The 19,561-nt window shown below is 53.8% G+C and overlaps 5 protein-coding genes and 1 non-coding gene across 6 annotated transcripts; 3 read left to right on the top strand and 3 right to left on the bottom strand.

Moving 5' to 3' along the window:
- Positions 1-1,114: 1,114 nt before the first annotated feature.
- On the top strand, positions 1,115-3,740 carry AFG2 (AAA family ATPase AFG2). The gene is made up of 7 exons (XM_076635873.1): positions 1,115-2,087; positions 2,156-2,676; positions 2,761-2,850; positions 2,928-3,074; positions 3,183-3,329; positions 3,416-3,502; positions 3,574-3,740. Exons 1-7 carry the CDS (start codon positions 1,598-1,600, stop codon positions 3,685-3,687), a joined length of 1,596 nt encoding a protein of 531 aa, XP_076495386.1. The 5' UTR covers positions 1,115-1,597; the 3' UTR covers positions 3,688-3,740.
- A 3,678-nt stretch (positions 3,741-7,418) lies between these two features.
- On the top strand, positions 7,419-7,641 carry BDY24DRAFT_342141 (C-terminal helicase domain-containing protein; the record flags this gene model as incomplete). Its single annotated transcript, XM_076637470.1, has 2 exons — positions 7,419-7,506; positions 7,580-7,641. Coding segments are annotated over 2 exons (150 nt in total), but the record flags the coding sequence as incomplete, so codon positions are not given.
- Positions 7,642-8,134: 493 nt separating this feature from the next.
- On the bottom strand, positions 8,135-13,482 carry PIK1 (1-phosphatidylinositol 4-kinase). The gene is made up of 13 exons (XM_076637746.1): positions 13,353-13,482; positions 13,109-13,261; positions 12,829-12,919; positions 11,430-12,569; positions 10,025-11,354; positions 9,873-9,955; positions 9,679-9,797; positions 9,445-9,598; positions 9,299-9,365; positions 9,056-9,216; positions 8,876-8,984; positions 8,551-8,792; positions 8,135-8,472 (listed from the first exon to the last, which is right to left on the bottom strand). The coding sequence occupies exons 1-13, from the start codon at positions 13,367-13,369 to the stop codon at positions 8,440-8,442; spliced, it is 3,699 nt and encodes a 1,232-aa protein (XP_076495388.1). The 5' UTR covers positions 13,370-13,482; the 3' UTR covers positions 8,135-8,439.
- A 236-nt stretch (positions 13,483-13,718) lies between these two features.
- Positions 13,719-15,718, top strand: BDY24DRAFT_112917 (ribosomal RNA large subunit methyltransferase F-like protein). The gene is made up of 10 exons (XM_076635874.1): positions 13,719-13,947; positions 14,136-14,195; positions 14,281-14,356; positions 14,428-14,438; positions 14,505-14,671; positions 14,773-14,905; positions 14,989-15,079; positions 15,168-15,268; positions 15,344-15,413; positions 15,507-15,718. Exons 1-10 carry the CDS (start codon positions 13,862-13,864, stop codon positions 15,669-15,671), a joined length of 960 nt encoding a protein of 319 aa, XP_076495389.1. The 5' UTR covers positions 13,719-13,861; the 3' UTR covers positions 15,672-15,718.
- A 1,237-nt stretch (positions 15,719-16,955) lies between these two features.
- On the bottom strand, positions 16,956-17,057 carry BDY24DRAFT_t68. Its single transcript has one exon. It is a non-coding gene; the product is annotated as a tRNA-Pro (tRNA).
- A 488-nt stretch (positions 17,058-17,545) lies between these two features.
- On the bottom strand, positions 17,546-18,727 carry BDY24DRAFT_416406 (uncharacterized protein; the record flags this gene model as incomplete). The annotated part of the gene is made up of 3 exons (XM_076643580.1): positions 17,546-17,679; positions 17,782-17,910; positions 18,679-18,727. 3 exons carry the CDS (start codon positions 18,725-18,727, stop codon positions 17,546-17,548), a joined length of 312 nt encoding a protein of 103 aa, XP_076495390.1.
- Positions 18,728-19,561: the final 834 nt, after the last annotated feature.

The following is a 19,561-nucleotide window of genomic DNA, read 5'->3' on the forward strand; positions in this document are numbered from 1 at the left end:
CGAGGTCGTTGAGAGCAGCTGGGAAGAGCTCGGGGAGTCGCGTGGGAAAGGTCGAGACGACGCCAGCTTCGACCTCTGAAGCCTTTCATTAGCATGCGAACGACATTTTTTGATCCCAGGAGTACTTGCACGCCGTTTTGGGGGCGCGAAGATTGCAGAAGCCTTTCGCAACAGAAACTATGCGGTCGTTTTGGTGACCTCGTTCAGCTTCAAGCTCAACTCTTTCGAGCTTCCTCCTTCCTTCCCACCTTCCACCCTCCTCCCCTTCCCCCTTTTTCGAATGCAACTCTTCGCCCTCCCTACAGAGTCTATCGGCCGGTCCAGTCGCCGAATCGTCGTGAACGGGGACGAACTGAGAGCTGAGAAGCTCGCCGCTGGGGATCTCGTCAGGGTTTCAGCCGAGGGAAGGAACGAGGTGAGTTTGGGCTCTCTGTGGAGGAAGATAGCGATCAGAGTCGGAACCTGTCTACGGTAGGGCGGCCTGTCTGTAGATGAGGGCTGTCGAGCTCTTTGAGAGAGCTTGTCAGCGCGAGGAAGAGGAAGAAGGGAGTTCACCAAAGTTTCGATGAAGCTGACCTCGCCTTCCTTCCCTCTTCTCGCTTCCAGCCCTTCATCTTTCTTCAAGCTTGGCCAACAGTGACCAACCCTTCGTCTTGTGAGCTCATCTCTATCCGTACTGACCTCTCGAAAACCTCGTCTGACCGAATCTTTTGTCCGTTCTCAGTCGCCCAACTTTCGCCTTCGCACCTCCTCACTCTTGGTCTCCCCTTTCACGATCCTGATGAAACTCCGGACGCTCCTCTCGCTTCCATCTCGGTCACAAAAGTTAGAATGGCTAAAGCAGGGATGAGGGATGCTAAAGTTGTGGGAGTGACGGAGGTGCTGGCAGCGGAGGTTGAGGGTCAAGGAGGGAAGAAGGGAGAGGAGGACGTTGAGCTCGAGGAGAAGGAGCGAGAGAACGCTTGGGTTCGAGTCTGTTTGAGGGAAGCACTGGGTAAGCTCATACTCAGACTTGATCGAGTTAGACGCTTTGTAGTTTTTTCGAGGAGCTGACTTTTTCTTCTCTCTCGTCTCTTGCAGTCGACCTCAAATACCTCACTCCTCACACCCACCTCATCGTCCCTCTCCCATCCTCAGCTTCCACTCGAACCTTCAGGATCTCCTCTATCGACGACACAGTCTTCCCTCCTACCGCCACCGACGGAACCTTGTCTTCCAGCCTCGAGGCTCTCAAAATCGACCCAGAAACAGACGACTCGAAATCAGTCTGGCAAGCGACTTGGTCGACCGAACTTCTGGTCACTGTCGGTTCTGGCAAAGGCAAAGGGAAAGCTGGAGCTCCTGGGTCTACGAAGGAGAGGGAGAGAACGACGACTGGAGGTCGATCTTCTTCTTCCGCTACCAAAGTGAGCTCTTCCGCTCTCGTTCCACATTCGCGACGCGTCTCACGCTCCTTTCCTTTCTTTCTCAGACCACCCTCCCCTCCTATATCAACGTCTACCCACCACCACCACCACCCAACCCTCTCTCCGCTCCTACTCTTTCAGGCTACTCCCTCCTCGGTGGTCTCTCCTCTCAAATCTCCCTCATTCGCTCCATGATCGACCTGCCTCTCCTTCACCCTCTCCTCTTCCGCTCCCTCTCGCTCCCTCCTCCCCGAGGAATCCTCCTCCACGGACCTCCCGGTACAGGAAAGACAGCTCTTGCTCGAGCCATCGCTACTTCGTCCCCAGGCTGCTCCTGCATCGTCATCAACGGTCCGGAGCTGAGCAGCAGTTTCCATGGCGAGACGGAGGAGAGGTTGAGAGGTGTTTGGGAGGAAGCCAGGAGGAGAAGTCCTTGTGTGATCGTGATTGACGAGATTGATGCGCTGTGTCCGAAGAGAGAGGAGGGTGGAGGGGAGGTGGAGAGGAGGGTGGTGGCGCAGGTGTTGACGTTGATGGACGGGATGGGAATGGACGACGGGAAGGGAGAAGGAGAGGAGGGAGAAGAGGCGAGGGTGGTGGTGGTTGGTGCGACGAATAGACCGAATGCGATTGATCCGGCGTTGAGGAGGCCGGGGAGGTTCGATAAGGAGATTGAGATCGGTGAGTCTTCTTCTTCTTCGTTCAAGGAACGACGAACTGACCTTTCTTCGACGCGTCTCCTTTTCCAGGTGTCCCCGACGCGCCTTCCCGTCTCCATATCCTCGAAATCCTCCTCTCCGCCATCCCGAACACCCTCTCCTCAACCTCTCTCTCCCTCATCGCCTCCAAAACCCACGGCTACGTCGGAGCAGACCTTTCCTCCCTCATTCGAGAAGCCGGAACCCTCGCCATCCAGTCTCACCTCTCCTCCCTCACTTTCAACCTCACTCCCTTCCCTCCACCTCTCGTCCTCTCGGAAGCCGATCTCGTAGCAGCTCTGGAGATGGTCCGACCCAGTGCGATGAGAGAGGTGTTCCTCGAGACGCCCAGCACGAAGTGGAGCGATATTGGAGGACAGGAGGACGTGAAGCAGAAGTTGAGGGAGTGTGTCGAGTGGCCGTTGCTCTACAAGGACACGTTCGACAGGCTGGGTGTTAGGCCGCCGAGAGGAGTGTTGCTTTATGGCCCTCCTGGATGTAGTAAGACGTTGACGGCGAAGGCTTTGGCGACGGAGAGTGGGATCAACTTTTTGGCGGTCAAGGGACCGGAGGTGAGTCGCGTCTCCTTCTCGTTCTCGTCCTCCCTTCCATCCTTTCTCGAGCTGACTCGTCCCTTCTTCCCTTCGCTTCAACAGCTTCTCAACAAGTACGTCGGAGAATCCGAACGAGCAGTTCGAGAGGTGTTCAGGAAAGCTCGAGCTGCCTCTCCTTCCATCATCTTCTTCGTTCGTTCCTTCGCTCGTCTCTCTTCCCATCTTCACCCTCCTGACTGACCTTCCTCTCTCCTTTTTATATCTCATAGGACGAGATCGACGCTCTGTGCACCTCTCGATCCGACGGCGACTCGCACACCGACGGAATCCTCACCTCGATCCTCAACGAGATGGACGGAATCGAGGAACTCGTGGGAGTCACCGTCGTTGCTGCTACGAATCGACCGGATGTTATCGTGCGTCAATCCATTCTACTTTTACTCGACCGAGCAGCTTCTTTCTTCGTTTCGTTCGAGTCGAGCTGACCTTCCCGTCGCGTCTTCTTTTCTTCGTTCGCTGCACAGGACTCTGCTATGCTTCGACCAGGACGAATCGATCGAATCCTCTACGTCGGACCTCCTTCGCTCGAGTCGAGAGAGGAGATCTTTAAGATTCGGTTGGCTCAGATGGCCGTTGAGCCTGGAATGGACGTGAAGGAGTTGGCGGCGATGGTGAGTCTGCTCTCTCTTCTGGACGTGTCTTGAGTCAATTACCCTCAATCTGACTGCTCTCCTTCCGGTTTGTGCTGGTCTCTCAGACCGACGGCTGTTCAGGAGCAGAGATCGTTCAGGTCTGTCAGGACGCGGCTCTGATTGCCATGAACTTCGATCTCAAGGCTCCTTTTGTAAGTTTCTTTCCCCTACTCGTCCTCTTTCTCGACATCTACTGACTCTGCTTTCTTACCTACTCCTTCAGGTTCGACGAACCGACTTCCTTACTGCCGTCTCAACGGTCGGACGAAGGATCACGCCCGAGATGGTCTCGTTCTTCGAGAGCTGGAGGGATGGAAGCGGAGCCAGGAGTGCTTAGCTTTAGAGATCCGCTCGGTTATGTATATTTTGCTTCATTTAGAGACTTCGGTGTAAGAGTAAGAGACAGAAAAAGAAAACAAGAAGGAAAGGAGCTGACCTGCGAAGCTCCTTGAGCTCTCGCCTTCCGTTGACTGATCCCCCACGGATCTCACCCCTCAAACGTCCAGCACCCCATCTTCTACACTTCCGCCGTCTCCCCTCCCTTTCTCCTCCCCCAGGACCATCTATGTCCTCCAATCGACCCTCCTCCCCTCCTCCGCCGTCCTCCTCCAGAACTCCTCCTACCTCTCCCTCCAAACGACCTTCAAGCTCAACTTCCCCCTCCTACGGTCTCCCAACTCCCAAATCTCCACGTCGAGGTGATGCTACGTCTATAGCTTCCATGAGAAGCATGTTCAAGGAGGTTTCTCAGTCGGACGAGGAGGAAGAGGACCACGAGTCAGACGAGGAGGAGGTCATTCTCCAAGGGAAGGCGACGGAGAAGGACAGGCAGAAGAACGCAAAGACGGTGAGCTTGATTTCTACTTTTTCTGGAGAGAAGGGATGGGTGGATCTGTAGGAACAGAATCGAGAAAGAAGGAGTTCTGGGGCAGGTGAAATGAGTGGTGCAGAGCTCATCAAAGAGAGGGAAGGGAGGAGGAGGAAGGCGAAATCGGTTGTTCTTCGTCCAACGGCCCGTTCGGACGTTGAGAAGCTGCTAGAGCTCTTCGATTTCAAGCAGACGAGCTCGTAGGAAGAGCTTAGTCATGTTGGGCGGCTGAAGTTAGCCTCATCCTTGCATCTAGCGGGATGAAGCACTGAGGGACGGAACGTCGAGCTCACCCCTTGAGACGGATCCGGTTCTTTGAGCTCTCGCACTGCCAGAGCTTTGTGCCGCCTGCTTTTTTTTAGCACTCTACGTAACACCTAGCTTTCCCCGATTTCGCTACCCTTGCCTCAACCACCCAGGAGCTGACATGACTCTCGTCCCTCCTCCAGCTCTCCTCTCCTCCCAAGCCTCGTCCCTCAACCAACGCCGTCGCGTCCTCGTCTTCTCATTATCCCCCACCTATGACTCCTCCAGCACGAGCAAGTCGACTCCGAGGCGTTCTTGGATCGTACGGAATCAATGGTCCTGGCGCTCTCTCGTCTGGTTCTGAGTCGACGGTACTTCAATCAGGCAAGAAGCCCGTCGCTGGTGCTGCTGCTGATGGAAAGGGGAAGATGAAGGAGGAAGTCGAGGGAGATGGAGTGAGTTTGAGCGTACATCTCTCTAGAATCGGAGAGACTCAGAATCGAAGGAGAAATGCTGACGATCTTTTCCGGTTCCGGTTTCGAATCGAAAGACTCCACCTCCTCCGTCTTCGCCTATCAAATCCGTCCCCGTTCCTGCTGTCGAGGAGGAGATTGCAGCCGTGAAGATGGAGCTCAGTGAGCAGCAGAAGGCTGTCAAGCAGATGGTCTTGGATGGGAAGTCTGGTGCGTGCGTTCCCTTGAAGACGCGTCGCCGCTCGTGTACTCATCTTCTTTCCTTCCTCTCGTTACTTGCAGTCTTCTTCACAGGATCAGCAGGTGAGTTTTTTCTTCTTCTATCGGCTCTTTTTGGAGGAGGAGCGAGAAGGGAAGACAATCAACGACGAAGACGAGAACTGAGCATCCCCTCTCCTTCCTCTTCCGCTCAATTTTCACAGGTACCGGTAAATCCTTCCTCCTTAGAGAGATCATCGAGGCTCTGAAAGACTCTGGGAAGAACGTCGGTTCGTAGTTAAAAGCTCTTTTCTCTCCTTCTTCATCCACTCTCGCTCTCTTCATACCCTCCCTCGTCTCTCCTCTCGTTCTGACTCCCTGTGGGCTTTTTCCTCGTCCTCAGCCATCACCGCCACTACCGGAATCGCAGCTCTGAACATCCACGGACAAACCCTTCACTCCTGGGCTGGGGTTGGACTAGGGAAAGAGCCGTCTTTCAACCTTTCGAAAAAAGTGCTGAACGAGATCTGGGACAACAAGGGGAAACGATGGGTGAAGAAGGGAGGGATTCCGTTCAAGGAGATTGAGTGGAAGGAGACGCAGGTTCTGTGAGTATCGAAGAAACACCTGGATGTGGAAAGGGACGAGAGCTGATAGATCCGATTGCGTCGTCTTTGGATTCAGGGTTATCGATGAGATCTCGATGCTCGACGGTTTCCTCTGTTCGTTCCTGCTTTCTTCTTTCACCGCCGTCTCCGACTCACTCGATACTTTCCCCCATACTTTTCTCGTAGTCGACAAGCTCAACGAGATCGGAATGACCGTTCGAAACAACAAACGGCCGTTCGGAGGGATTCAGGTACGGACGCGTGGTCTCTTCCTCTCCCTCCTCTCCCTTCGAGGCTGACGGTACCTTTTCTTGCCTCTTACAGATCGTCGCCTGTGGAGACTACCTCCAACTCCCACCTGTTCCTGATAAAGGATCGCAAGCGACCTTCGCTTTCCAAGCGAAGTCCTGGGCCGCTGCGATTCCGAGGGTTGTGGTATTGAAGCATGTTTTCAGGCAGAAGGACGATCGTGAGTCCGTTCCTTTCCTTTCAAAATGCTGCCTCTCGCTAACTTATGTCTGCTCTCGCATTGGATTCTCAGGCTTTGTGACCATCCTGAGTGAGTTGGTTCGAGCCAAAACAGACGCGTCGAAGCTCTCCTTCACTGACCCTCCTTCCCTCCTTCTTCAAACAGATCAAATGCGAATCGGCGCCATGGACGACCACACTGTCGCATCTCTCACTGCTTTGAGCCGTTCGATCGTTTGGGAGGATGGAATTTACTCAGAGCTGTTCGTCTTCTCGTTTCGGGCATCTCTTCTCTGCCTCTCTCTCTCTCTCTCTCTCCACTGACGAGTTCCTCCCTCCGCACATTATAGCTACCCCGTAAACCAACAAGTCAACGAAGCCAACTTGGAACGACTTCACGCTCTCAGAGGAAAGCTGTTCAACTACCCTTCGGTCGATTACGCAGGGTTCGTCTCGCCTCCTCTCCCTTCGATTCAACGTCGGCCTAACTTGCTTTGTTTCTCTTAGAGTAACGGAAAAGGGCAAGCCCATCAACCACGACCACGCTAAGCGAGTTTTGGATCAGTCGAGGGCGAGGCAGAACTTACAGGTCAAAATTGGAGCTGTCGTGATGCTTCTGACGAACCTCGGAAAGTGAGTCCTCGTTCTTCCTCTCTCCAGTCCTCTCGTCGCTGACCTTTTCTCACCAGACCCTACAAACACCTCGTAAACGGCTCTCTCGGCAAGATCAAGTGCTTCGAATCTCGAGAGTCAGCTGCTCGAAAGGGGATCCTGGAGGCTCCTCAACCGAAGTCAGATCCTGGGGACGGAGGAGGAAGCGATTCGGAGGACGAGGGAGGAGGAGCAGGACCAGCGCCGTCTCTTCCTGGAGTTTGGAACAGTACGGGAGTGCTGAGAGGGAGCGAAGCGGAGGTGCCGAAGACGTTTCCGGTTGTTCACGTGAGTACTGTGGTCGAGACCAGATGGATAGCGAGGAAGGAGAGGAAGAGGAGAACTGACGGACGTTCCACTTTGTTTCGCCCACAGTTCATCGACGGAACCGAGCTCCTTTTCCCTCCTTTCAACTTCGAGGAGCAGAAGTGGGGCAAGAGGAGGCTGTTTACGGAGGCAACGAGGGTTCAGGTTCCTTTGATGCTCGGTCAGTTCAGTTCTCCGCCCCGTTCCTCTTCTTCGAGGTGTTCTGACGTCGACTTCGTTTCCTTGAGCAGCCTGGGCTCTTTCGGTTCACAAGTCTCAAGGTCAGACTCTCGAGAGGGTTCGAGTTGACCTTCAACGGACCTTCGAGTGTGGTCAAGGTCGGTTTCATCACTTTTCCTACCATCGACCCGAATTGACGTGTCTCTTTCGCCTCGAATCGCCCCTTCGCAGCTTACGTCGCCATTTCTCGGTGTACTTCGATGGAAAGTCTTCAAGTGAGGTCTTCCATTTAGCCTAGTCTTTTCCTTCTATCGCCAGAGAACTGAATCCCTTCTCGCCTTTGTTCGCTCGATCAGATCCTCAACTTCTCGCCTGCGAAGTTCGTGTCGTTTCTGCTTCTCTACTTTCGTCTCAACTCTTTAACCGACCTACCAAGCTGACCTTGACTCCTTCCCCTTCTTTCTCAGGGTCCGAGCTCACCCCGACGTGCTCAAGTGGATGGAGGATGTTCAGGTTGAGGACGTTTGAGGTCTAGCGTTTCCCTTTCGTTTCGGTCGCTTTATTTTATTTTATTCCTGGGAATGTATCGGTGCAGTTCGTTCCTTCTGGGCCTGTCTGGTTTAGGTTTTTATTCGTGGATCTGTCTTCTGTTGTTACTCCAGTATCTCTCTAATGCTTGTTTGCTCATCCGTCGAAGCAACGAGTCGTCGCGTTGACCTTCTCGGCATCGAACATCTTCGTACTGTCAGATGGCAATCGTGTCTTCTCTCCCTCCCTCCATTTCTTCTCGTATTCTTGATATTTTTGAATTTTGTGTGAAGTATTGGAGCCCTTCGTAGCTTCGGTTTCGCTCTCTGTCTTCTCCCTGTCCTCCCTCCCTTCTCCAACCTCAGTCTAAACCATCACTGAAGCATAGAGTATAAGTACAGTACTCCCAAAAAGAAGGATATGCAAGGGTAATGAAAACGAAAGACGAGCAGCAAGCAGCACAAAAAAAGAGCACACGAGAAGAGTGTGCGAGGCGGAAGGTCGAAAACAGATCGATGCGAAGAGAGAAAGCAGAAGAGCAAAAGAAAGACCAAAAAAAAAGTCTACATGAACACACTCTGGGAGTAGTATTGGAACTGCATCAAGTCGAGGGAAAGAGAGGCGTCAGTCGACAGTTCGAACGACGACGAGACGCGTGTCGAAACTCGACTCACTGAGTCGTACAACCTCGTCCAGTGCGACCCAATCGAGCTGACAATGAGTCGTTCGAGATGATCGTCCACGGCCTGATGAGTGAACCCGAGCTGGAACCTCTCTCGAAGATGCTGGGCGGTTTGATCTCCGAAGGCGAGGAAGCATGGCAGCTTGGAGTCTGGGAGAGAAGAGGGAGTCAGGATGCGACGAGACGAAAAGAGAAAAAGGTAGGACGAACTGTACTGCATGAGCTCGACGATAGCTGGAAGGAAAGAAGAGGAGGATCGGTCAGCAAGGGAGGAAGGAAGAGAGGGAAGGGCAAGGGAGGAGAGTAAGAGAGCTCACTAATGATCTCATCAGAATGTTTCCTCGCCGCCTCGAATCCCTCCTTGAAGAGCTTCTTAAACAGCTGGAAACCAGGACTGGCGACTCCTCCCATGATGTCGACGTACTCCTACAGTTCCAAGCAGCCAAGAAACGAGATCAGCCCGAGCTCGAACTGAGGAGTGAGCGAAGGGGACGAACCATCGTGAGCTTGAACGGAGCGGCCTCGAACCCCATGTTCCCAGGACTGTTCGAGAGCATGAAACCGAAATCGATGTGAATGCAGTGACCTTCTCGATCGATGAGGATGTTTCCGTTGTGACGATCCTTGATCTGAAGGAGGTAGGTCGCGACGGAGTAGCCTGAAAGAGGAAAGGAGAAACGACGCGTCGAGTCAGTTCTCCGACCTGTTCTCGCCACGAGTTGAGGAAAGAAGGAACGAACCTGCTAAGGACTTGATAAAGTTCCGTTGAGCTCTCAGGAATCGAGCTGAGGTGGGTTCACCGTAAACCTGCAAGCGAAAAGAGGGAAGACGCGTCGTCAGATTGAGTCAAGTCGAGAAGGTCGGAAGAGAGAGTTAAGAAACTCACGTTCACGAAATGATCGAACAAGCTAACATGAACGATACTCGCTCCTTTAGCCATCCGACGACCGTACTCAGCCTTCTTGATCGAGTGCACGGAGACCGAATCGGTGATGGTTTCGACGAGTCCAGATGAGTCTCCCGTGATGAGGATTCGGAAGCTGAGAAAGGTTCGAAGCGGAAGCTCGTCAGTTTGACAATCATCTCGAGAATTACAGAAGAAGGGAAGCTGTGGGCTCACTATCGAACCCAACACTCGCAATCCTCCTCCTTCCAGATCTGCATGAACCGCTCGATGAGCTGAGTAGCGAGCTGCTCTTGACGGAGATCCGCTCCCGTTTTGACGATCACCGAGAGGACCTATCGAACCAAAGAAAAGTCGACATCAATGGAAGAGCTGTGGAGCAAGGAGAGAAGAAAGGACGAAAGACTCACGTCCCAAGTCGCCAAATGACCCCACGGCGAAGCCGCCCTAATCCTCGCCTTCTTCGCCGACCACGATTCCGAAAACACAGCAGCTACAACACCGAACGCAGATAATCAGTTCGAGGTTCTCCTAGAAACGAAAAAAGACCGAAACGACGAACCAGACGGATCCGCCTTATTCAACTCCCTCCTCACAATCCCTTCATCCTCCTCCGTCTTCCCATTCCCCCCACCCAGCATCCCCACGTCCCCAACCTTCTCCGTCATCCTCTCCACCCTCTCCTCCTCCAGCGCAATCATCTCCGTCATGATCCTCTCCCGAATCGCCTCCGCCTCAGCGGGAGGCAACCGGTTCCTCGACCCTCCTCCTCCTCCCGGTTGTGGTAGCGGTATCGGCGACGGCGGTAAAGGTGAAGAAGGGAGAGTTGGGATAGGGAAGTTGTTGGCGATCCAGCCTGTTCCGGGGAGCCAGCTGAGTTTGCCTGATGGCGGTGGAGGGGTGGCGTTGGAGGCGAGACGGGAGGAGGAAGGGTCGGAGGAGGAGGGGATGATGGGAGTTTGGGAAACGCTGAGTTGAGCGAGCATGACTGCTGCTGTACGCATTCGATCCGAGTAGTCGTCGAGAGTGAGGGTTCGACGAGGGGTGGTGGTTCCTGGGGTTGGGGAGTCGCGTGAAGGGTCGGAGGGGTCGGAGGTGTGGGAGGAGGAAGGGAAGTTGGTTTGGAGAGGAGAAGGGGATTGAATGGTATCTGAACCGAAGGTCCGACTCGATGGAGTTCCAGGAGATCGACCCGTCTGGGAAGAGCTCCTCGAGAGAGCCAGGTCGTGAGGAGTCCGAGACCAAACGGCGAGGTCGACGTCCTTGTTCCTAGGGTTGAAGTCTCCCGGTGAGGCCTCCTTGAAGTCAGGACCGATGTTCTTGGCTGAGATGTTGGTTCCGTAGATCTGTTCGACGAGATCCATCTCCTCCTCCGGCTCCATCAATCCCATCGACGAGATATCCCCTCCTCCTCCTCCTCCTCCTCCTTCCGAAACGAGAACGTACGGCTCTGGCCGACTCGGAGGAAGCGGTAGATCCTTGCTCGCCGACGCTGCACTCGAAACTGGGATCCCCGAGTTGATTCCAGCGAGAGGAGGTAACGGATCCGGCAGAGCTCCTCCGAATCCAACGATCCCGTCCGACCCAACGCTCTTCCCTCCGAACGAGACCTTCTTCTTCATCTCCCCACTTACGATCTTGTGCAGGAGATCCCTGTTGACTCGTTTGGTTGGATCGAAGTCGAGATCGCCTGTGAGGACCTCGACGTGGATGAGGTAAGGAGCTCGTTCGGCTGAGTTGAGAACGACCGAGTCGCCTGGGGAGATCCGAACGACGCGATGGTGGGCTTTCGAGCGGTTGGAGTCGAGTCGAGCGGAGAGACTGGAGCCGAGGGTGGTTTCTCCTCCTTTCTCGTGGCCGTGGTCGGACTCGCACCACGTTGGCATGCAGACCTGAAGGAGAGAGGAAAAGGAAACAGTCAGGGTCGAAGGTCGAACGAACGAGAGGGAGAAGACGAGAAGACTCACCTCGGCAGGAAGCATATGATTCAAACTCGTCAACTCTGCTCGAAGAGCACTGACTCTCGCTAGCTTCGGGATCACCAGCAGTCGATTACTGATATCCTCGAGAGCGATGAGGAACCGAACCTCCGACCGACAGTAGTGCGACCTGAGGAGCCTCGTCTGATCGGCGAACGAGTAGAGCTCGAGAAGTTTCTCCGGCGTCGAAGGTTCTGATCTCGAGTCCTGCGAGTTCCTTCCTCCTCCTGCTCTCCGTGAGGGATCCGAGTTGGCTTCGAGATGGGACGAGAACGAGGGTACCGACCGAGAGGGAGCGAGAGGTTTGTTGATGGAGAGACGAGATGGGAGGTTGGAGGAGTGGTGGTGTTTGTGGGATTGGTCGAAGGGATCCTGGGTGTTCTGGCGAAGGAGATGAGGAGCGATGGTGAGGGAGGGAGTGGTTGCTGAGGGATCTCGAGGTAACGGTTTCGAGCGACGAGAGGAGTTGGGAGGAGTTGACGGAGAGGAGGAGGACCCATTTCCGTTTGGGACGACGAGCTTGGGTTGATTGCTGAATCGACCTGTCCATAGACTGTCCTGATCGTCCTCCTCTTCCGACGACTCCGGCGAGCTCGTAACATCAGGCGTTCCAGCCTGTTCCTCCTTCCCTGCGAGCTCGTCGAGAACAACTCTCCCTGGCCGAGGTGCCTCAGCTCCTCCTCCGTTCTCCTCCACCACCTTCCCTCTACTAACCTCCTGACCCTCAATCTCCATCCTCCCTTGCTCCACAGCCACCTTCCCTACGCACCCAGCCAACGGAGGCACCCCAGGCGTGCTAGCCAACACGACTCCCATCCCGACGAACGCAGCTCCTGAATGACCTGGGACGAGCTTCTTGTCTCCGTTGAGGAACGTCCGAAGGGAAGCAATTGATTTGACGAGAGTGGAAGCTGCTGCTGAAGCTGATCGTGCTGGAGTGGAGTTGGAGAGGGAGGATTGGAGTCGATGGGTTGGGTAAGGGGAGAGCGAACGTGTCGGCGGAGGAGGGTCGCCAAAGATGATTTCGTGGCAGCGGAGGAGGATGCGTTGGCAGACGAGGAAGGATTGAGGATTGGTGAGACGAGTGGGAGCTAGATCGCATAGAGCTGCTTGCATGAACCAGAAGGTCTGGAAGGAGGAAGAGCGAAGAAAGGGAGGTCAGCAAACGGTTTGGTTGAGCTCAAGGAGAGGGTCCTTCCGTTGAGCTCGAGAATCGACGAGGCTTTGCCCTCAGAGAGACGATATGAGGGGGTGGAGAATCTCTGTTCGCTAAGACGCCTTTAGAGCGATGGAAGAGCTCGCTCGTAGATCTATGCGAGCTGGACGAGCTCTTCAAAATCCCAGCTCACGAGCCATCGCACAAAGGAGGAGGAGGGTCAAGACTCACGAGCATGGCCGAATGGGTGCTCTCCTCCGCTCTTTCGAGGATGAAGCATTCCAGAGCTATGGATCCGGTGGGTGTAGTGACGAGAAGGTGACTGTTTCAGGTTCGAGGAGAAAGTTGGGAGAGAAGGGGAGGGAGAGGGAGAAGGAGAGGAAGGAAGGGACGTGTCAGCTCGATGTTTGCTCTCTCTGCATCGACTCTTCCTTCTCCAACTCTACGAGACCACCCAGAGATACTAGGACCTCCCGTCAGCTCTGAGAAGATAGTTGAGGGTGCTACTCACCATAGTTCTGGCCAGTAAAACTCTACGTCCCTCGTTGGCATCAATCTCAATCTCGAGGTGAGGTAGTGGGTGATTCCGATGTTGGCAGGGTACGCCTTGAGGTACTGGATGGCAACATGCACAGAGAAGAACGGAGAGAGGAAAAGGCGGAGGCTGATGAAAGAGACAGAGAGGAGAACGGTCAGCTTTGAGCTCGAAGAAGGAGGGAGGGAGGGAGGAGGGGAAGGGGAGACGTCGACCTCACAGAAGAGCATGAGACATCCCTCTCTAGAAGCGACCTGTTGGCGACCTCAGTTCGGTAGATGAGACGGCGCGGAGGGTGGGGGAGAGTCTTAAAGAGAGACGACGGAAAAGAAGGAGGGGAGGGTTGCTGGTCGTTGTAAGGGAAGGAAGCACGAATCGAGCTCGAGCGCGTCCCTCCTTTCGAGAGCCTGAAAGTCAACCCCTTTTCCATAAATTCATCCGAGGGAAAAGTTTTCAGAGCGATACTGGATCTGAGATCAGGCCAGCTTTTCTCTGTGTTTTTCGCATGAAAATCTGAGCGAGAACGGATGCCCTCGAAGCCCTCCTCCGAAATCTCAAACACTTCGAGCTCAACCTCCAGGGTCCAAACCGCCATCATCTCGCTCTCGACAAAGCTCGAATCTGGACCATCTCCATCTTCTACAGCGTCGATCAATCTCTCATCTACCACCTACGCTCAAATCTCAGTTCCCTCAGCCTTCTCGAAACAGCGTCCAACGAAACAAAGAGATGCATCCCCGAAACCCGTACTCGCTCCTTCCTCCTGACTTTGCAGCTCTCGCAGCTTCTTCAGTCGGAGAAGAGCTCAGACCTTTGTGAGTATTCTCTCGGGATTATCCAACGTCTATTCGAGCTGAGGTATCTTCGGATGTCGGAGTGAGGGAGGGAAACGAAGATGGCAAAGGAAGGAAGAAGCTCACAGGAGCTCAACTTTCCTTCCCTTCCTCTCTTCTCAAGGCTGAGGTCACCCAAACTTCCTTCCTTCTCCCTCTTCTTGACTCAGTCTCTTCAAGAACGCATTAGATCTTACAAGCATCGACTTCAAGCGACCGGAAGCCGTCAGGTTCGCCTCGTTTCTCTCGCTCTCAACTTGCATCGAACTCGTCGAGCTCACCTCTCCCTCCCTCCTCGCCTGCTCTTTACCACAGAGCCTTGACGCGAACGCTGTTGTTTCACGACTTCAAACTCAATGTGAACATCCCCGAGGATCGTCTCTGTCCAACTGTGAGCTTCTGCCAGCTCCTCAGCTTTTTCCTGATCTCGAGCTGACCTCTCCTCGTTCGCTCGTCTCGCAGGTCGCCAATCGGTTCGTTCCTCTCGTCCTCTCTTTCTACCCACCGCTTGTTTCTGACCAGTAGCTTCTTCTTCTCAGACTGGACTACCTCCTCTGGATCCAAGACGTTCTCCTCGCCTCCTCTCCCTCCAGCAATCCCTCCTCTCCACAACCCGTTCGAGGCCTCGACATCGGAACAGGCTCAACAGCCATCTACCCTCTTCTCGGAACTCGTCATTTCCCTGGGTGGACTTTTTGTGCGACAGGTGAGCTGACTCCAGGTCCCTGAATTCGATTTGAGTCGAACGAGAAGCGAGAACTGACCTGACACTTTTGCTCTCGCCTCATCTGCTTGTCCATCTGCCAGAAATCGACCCCGACTCCCACCATCACGCCCAAGCCAACATCTCTCGAAACTGGGCTTCTGAGAAGATCAAGCTCGTTAAGACGACGAAGGCCGATCCGATCTTCTTGCCGTTCCGTCTCGACCCTGACGCGTCGTCCGTTCTCGTCTCTCTCCCTCCTCTCAAAGGGCAGCTTGAGCTGAAACTTAGACCTACTTGTTCTGGTTGAATTTTTCTAGCTTCGACTTCACAATGTGCAACCCACCTTTCTACTCCTCGGAAGCTGAGATCCTCGAACTCGCGTCGAACAAGATGTTCACTCCTCACGCTGTTGGTCTCCCTGCTCTCGTCTCTCTCTCATCTTCTCTTCGTCCTTCTAACTCTTCCCCCTCCCTCTGTTTCTATACCCAATTCTTAGGTCTGTACGGGAGCCGAAACCGAAATGATCACTCCCGGGGGAGAAGTCGCGTTCGTCAAACGGATGGTCGAGGAGAGTCTTGCTTTTGGAGGGCGATGCAGGTTCGTTTCGCCTTCTCCCCCTTTCTCTTCTCTCTTTCTGACCTCACCAACATTTTTTCCTTTCTTCTCGTACAGATGGTTCACAAGTCTTCTCGGAAAATCCTCCTCGGTGGGGGAGATCGTTCAGTTCCTTCGAGAGAAGAAGGTGCGCGTGCTCGCGCTTCGTTCTCCTTTCCCTTCCTTCTTCTCCTCTCACCACTGACTCCCTCCCCCTTCAATCTTCTTGATTTACTTTCAGATCACCAACTACGCTCTCTCGGACTCCGTCCAAGGGCACAGCAAACGATGGTCCCTCGCCTGGTCCCATCAACACTTTTACCTCCCCGACGTTCGTCTCCCTTCCCTTTCCCCTTCTCACCTTTCTCACCGGTCCCAACTCCCTTCCGTCTTTCTTCCATCCTAACCACATTTTCTTCCTGCTCATCTCTACGCAGGCTCTCGCTCGCCCCTCAACCCTCTCCTCAGCCATCCACCTCTTCCTCCCGCCACACACAACCTACTCGCATACGTTCCCTTCCTCGCCGCTCATCCCTAGCATCCTCCTTTCGACACTATCCTCGCTGGGAGGAGTCGAGCTCGCAACCCTTTCGGTAACCTCCTCAGCAACGAACGAAGCACCGAGGGAGATCCTCCAGCTCAACGCTCGATACCACTCTTGGAGTCGAGCTGCTCGAAGAGGGAAAGCTGTCGTCCCTCCTTTCGCGGAGGGGGTGGAACCATTTTTGGTGGCTTGGTTTGAGGTCAAGGAGATCGATGAGAAAGCGGGAACGGGAGCGGAGAACAAGAAGGAGAGTGCGCCGGCGACGCGAGTAGAAATGAGGATCGTGAGTGGGAGGGGCAGGGAGGAGGGAGTGGCGTTGGAGAACATGGTGGCTAGGAAGATTGGAGATGAGTTGGTGAAGGGAGGCGTGACGGGTGGGAAGGGAGGGGAGCAGGAGGGAGGAGGGGAGATGGATCTGGGGGGTTGAGGGGAGAAGGAGACGGAGGAGAGCGTTGCAGAGTTGGACGCGAAATATATGTGCGTTGGTGACTGTTTATTTTCGGGGAGGAGGCGTGGCTGATGTGGAGCTTTTTGTCAGCGAGTTTGGTTCGGAAGAGAGGGAGATGAGCTTGAGCGACGCGTTCCGTTCAAACAGCTCGATAGAGAGACGATTGTGCTTAGCAAAGGAGCGACCGTATGAAGAGGGGACCTGAGAGATAATGCGAGGTTCAGATTGGGAGAGTAGACAAGAACGAAAACAGGGAAGCGGGGGTGGGAGTTGAACGGGACGGACGCGTCTCGATCGAACGTTTTACCTTGTTGAGGTCAAAGGCTTCAAAACATAGGACGAGGAAGGTAAGGATAGTTGGTTAATATGTTCGATGAGTGGAAGGACGACGCAGTGCGGAAGGCAAGGAGCAAAGGCGCCTGAAAGGAGAGCTGAGCACGACGCGTCCTTTCTTCAATGACTCCCTTCCTCCTCTTTCTCGCCCTTAGCCCTCCCCCTTCCTCCCTTCTCGATGCCCGTGTCTCTCTGAGAGTATATTTATCAGTTCTCGCACTATGGAGTCGGTAGCAGTCTCCGCCTCCTCGTTTTCTGTCTCCAAACTGATCGCGTCGAAAAGTGAGCAAAAGGAAAAGAACTCAAAGAGCTGGGGAAGCTCCTTCAGAGGTCCAAAAGTCCCAGTAGCTTGTACCAGCAAAAAAGGCGCGATCCCGGGATTGAACCGAGGACCTCTCCGATGTTATCCTTTGCTGTAAAGGGGACTTTCGCCCGAACGGAGTGAGATACCACTACACCAATCACGCATCGGAAGTAGTTCTTGTTCTCTTCTCGGAGATTCAAGTATAGAGGGAGCTCTTGCCTACGACCCAGCAGGAGGCAGATGCTCCTCCTCCCATCAGTTCTTCGCCTCGACTTGTCCAATTCCTCTTCTTGAGGCTCGAAAAATGGAGGAGTAAACTTTAGGCGAGGAGAACAGGACTTCTTCCAAAACCGAGATCGAGAAAATTTGCCAGAAAGACGAGATCGGTGCTTCGTAGAGACGAACATGTAGGAGATCGAGTTCGTGAACTCAATGATTTCGACTCGTCTCTTTCTTCGTCTCCTTTCTTCTGCTCGGCTTTCATCGCTCCTTGGCGAAAAAAAAGGCACTTTTCATCTTGAGGAGGGGTCGCCAACTACAGCTCCGTTTAGTATCGCCCGAAAAAGAAACAGAGACGAAGCGAAGAGACATAAATGTGCAAGCTACAACTACGACAACAACACCTCATACTCCAAATTCCTCGGACCTCTCTCACTCCTCCTCCTCCTCCATCGCCTCCTTCCCTCTCGAAGATCCAGAAGATCCGACGACGACGAGACGCGTCTGATCGAGTTTCGACTTCGACTTCGACGAACGAGGCATCTTCGGTTTCGAGGTCGTAGCAGCTGGATGGTGAAGAAAACGTAAAGAGAGAGAGAGAAAGAGACGGTTTGAGTCAGTCCAGAGTCGAGCCTCGAAAGAAAGAGCGAGGGACGAAGGAGACTCACGAAGGATCGAGTTTGAGACCTTCCCTTTCCCCTTCTTCGTCGAGGGTCCTGCCTCAGCCGAGGTATCGATGGGAAGGATGGGAGCAGGAGCAGTCGTCTTCTTCTTCTTCTTGGGAGGAGCGAGAGAGCCTGCTCGGGGAAAAAAATGGAAGAAGAAGAAGAAGACGGAGTCAGTCGTCGCGTCTCGTTTCGCTTTCGAGTGCCTAACGGAGAACAGGTCGAGCTCACCGGAGCCAGTCTCCCTCCTTCTGCTCCTTTCTGCGAGTATTGTAGTACGCTCTAAAGACCTCGACAGACTTTCGCTGAGGCCTCGTTCAAAACGAGGTGTCGAACAGAGAAGGAAACAACATCATTCTTTTCAGCCCTGTCGTGGTGTTTACAGAAAATGTATCTCGAGAACGGTAACTCAACTGTAATTATTTTTTTCTGTTGTTCCGAATCTGAGACTAGGTGAGTCTCGAAGGAAGGGAGGGATCGTAGGTAAGACGCGACGCGGTCGAAGGGACATTTCGTTGGGCGGGCTGTTGCTTCCCTTTCGGAGCTGTGCCTCTCGCTGATGAAATCTCTGTGAATCGCATAGGGACTGATGATACTGCGTCTGTAGGGGATCACTAGAGATGCAAAGAGAAGCAGACGAGCTGAATCCTCGTCGACGCGTTTCCATCACCCTGTCCTTTCATCTCAGCTTCTCGGTGATTACCCAGCTCACCATGTAAGTTCCTATATTCTCATTGTGATCTTTCACATCTTGAAGGCCATCTAGTTCAGGCCTGGTAGGATCTCAAGACGCAACTCGACGAAAGGGGAAGATAGTGATGAAGAGGGCGGACGGGACGCGTCTCGTTCGAGCAGCTTGAAGAAAAGGGAGGGGTTTAAGAGGTTTGAGGAGGACTGAACAAGTGATTTGGCGATACGTAAGGGTTCGAAGACCTTTCGAAGAGCTCATGATTGGGAGGGGTGGGGAGGGGCGAAGAAGGAAAGCGAGAAGACGACAAAGAGGCGACGCGTTTTGTTCGAACAGCTTGCGAGTGGGGAGAAGATCGGAAGGTCTAATAGAAAGATGACACAGGAGGTTAGGTATGGAGAGCAGTTCGAAGAGTGCTCGGAGGGCTGCTGGATGGGAACAGTGATTGGTGAAGACGAAGAGCGGGAAGAAACCAGCGCCGGAACGACGCGTTGATTTTGGTTCACTTCTTCCACCAACGCAAGAGCGGCTCGGATCAATCAAAGAATGTCCTTTATTTGAGTTTGTTTCGGTGAATTATGTCGAGGAGTTCACGTCGCGCAAAAGGGGAAAGAAGGAGAACGACTTGAGGGGACGCGTCGTTCTGATGCAGCTCGCATTCCTATGCCTTTGCTTCGAGTGCTCCTGTAGACTAGATTGCTGATACAGATCCGTTCTCAGACGAGCACCGCGACTATTCGACGACTCGAGCCATAAGTCGGCGGAAGGGAGACAATGACAAGTCGCGACGCGTCCGAGATGTTTCCGTCCCGTTGTTAGTTCTCGTGTCGGGAAACACGTACGCGGAATCCAGCTCTTGGGGAGATGGAATTTTGCTCACTCTATGAGATCTCTAGTTCCGAGTCCCTCGAGCCTGATGTCTACGGAAAACGCGAAAAGTTGACCGATGCGCTCCCCGTCTCAGCCCACCTCTCCTTGATTCTCTTCCATTTTTTTCAGGGGTTATTCGATGCTCGCCTTCAAGTCGAGCCTTGTAGATCTTTCGTGTGATGAGCACCGCGAAAATTATCCGAAATCAGTCGACGATCGTCAAGG

Source organism: Mrakia frigida (assembly GCF_051309035.1).
Source record: "Mrakia frigida strain ATCC 22029 unplaced genomic scaffold BDY24scaffold_21, whole genome shotgun sequence".
Lineage (NCBI taxonomy): Eukaryota > Fungi > Basidiomycota > Tremellomycetes > Cystofilobasidiales > Mrakiaceae > Mrakia > Mrakia frigida.

What these genes read in the sequence shown, in the direction of transcription:
- AFG2 (XM_076635873.1), top strand. Translation starts at nt 1,598, where the DNA reads ATGATCGACCTGCCTCTCCTTCACCCTCTCCTCTTCCGCTCCCTCTCG. An exon ending in CTCCTTCCATCATCTTCTTC is followed by an intron (nt 2,851 to 2,927) that starts GTTCGTTCCTTC and finishes TATATCTCATAG; the next exon opens with GACGAGATCGACGCTCTGTG. An exon ending in CGAATCGACCGGATGTTATC is followed by an intron (nt 3,075 to 3,182) that starts GTGCGTCAATCC and finishes TTCGCTGCACAG; the next exon opens with GACTCTGCTATGCTTCGACC.
- PIK1 (XM_076637746.1), bottom strand. An exon ending in CTTTATCAAGTCCTTAGCAG is followed by an intron (nt 9,217 to 9,298) that starts GTTCGTTCCTTC and finishes TTCCTCTTTCAG; the next exon opens with GCTACTCCGTCGCGACCTAC. An exon ending in CTCCGTTCAAGCTCACGATG is followed by an intron (nt 8,985 to 9,055) that starts GTTCGTCCCCTT and finishes TTGGAACTGTAG; the next exon opens with GAGTACGTCGACATCATGGG.
- BDY24DRAFT_112917 (XM_076635874.1), top strand. Translation starts at nt 13,862, where the DNA reads ATGCATCCCCGAAACCCGTACTCGCTCCTTCCTCCTGACTTTGCAGCT. An exon ending in AAGCGACCGGAAGCCGTCAG is followed by an intron (nt 14,196 to 14,280) that starts GTTCGCCTCGTT and finishes TCTTTACCACAG; the next exon opens with AGCCTTGACGCGAACGCTGT. An exon ending in GCTTTTGGAGGGCGATGCAG is followed by an intron (nt 15,269 to 15,343) that starts GTTCGTTTCGCC and finishes CTTCTCGTACAG; the next exon opens with ATGGTTCACAAGTCTTCTCG.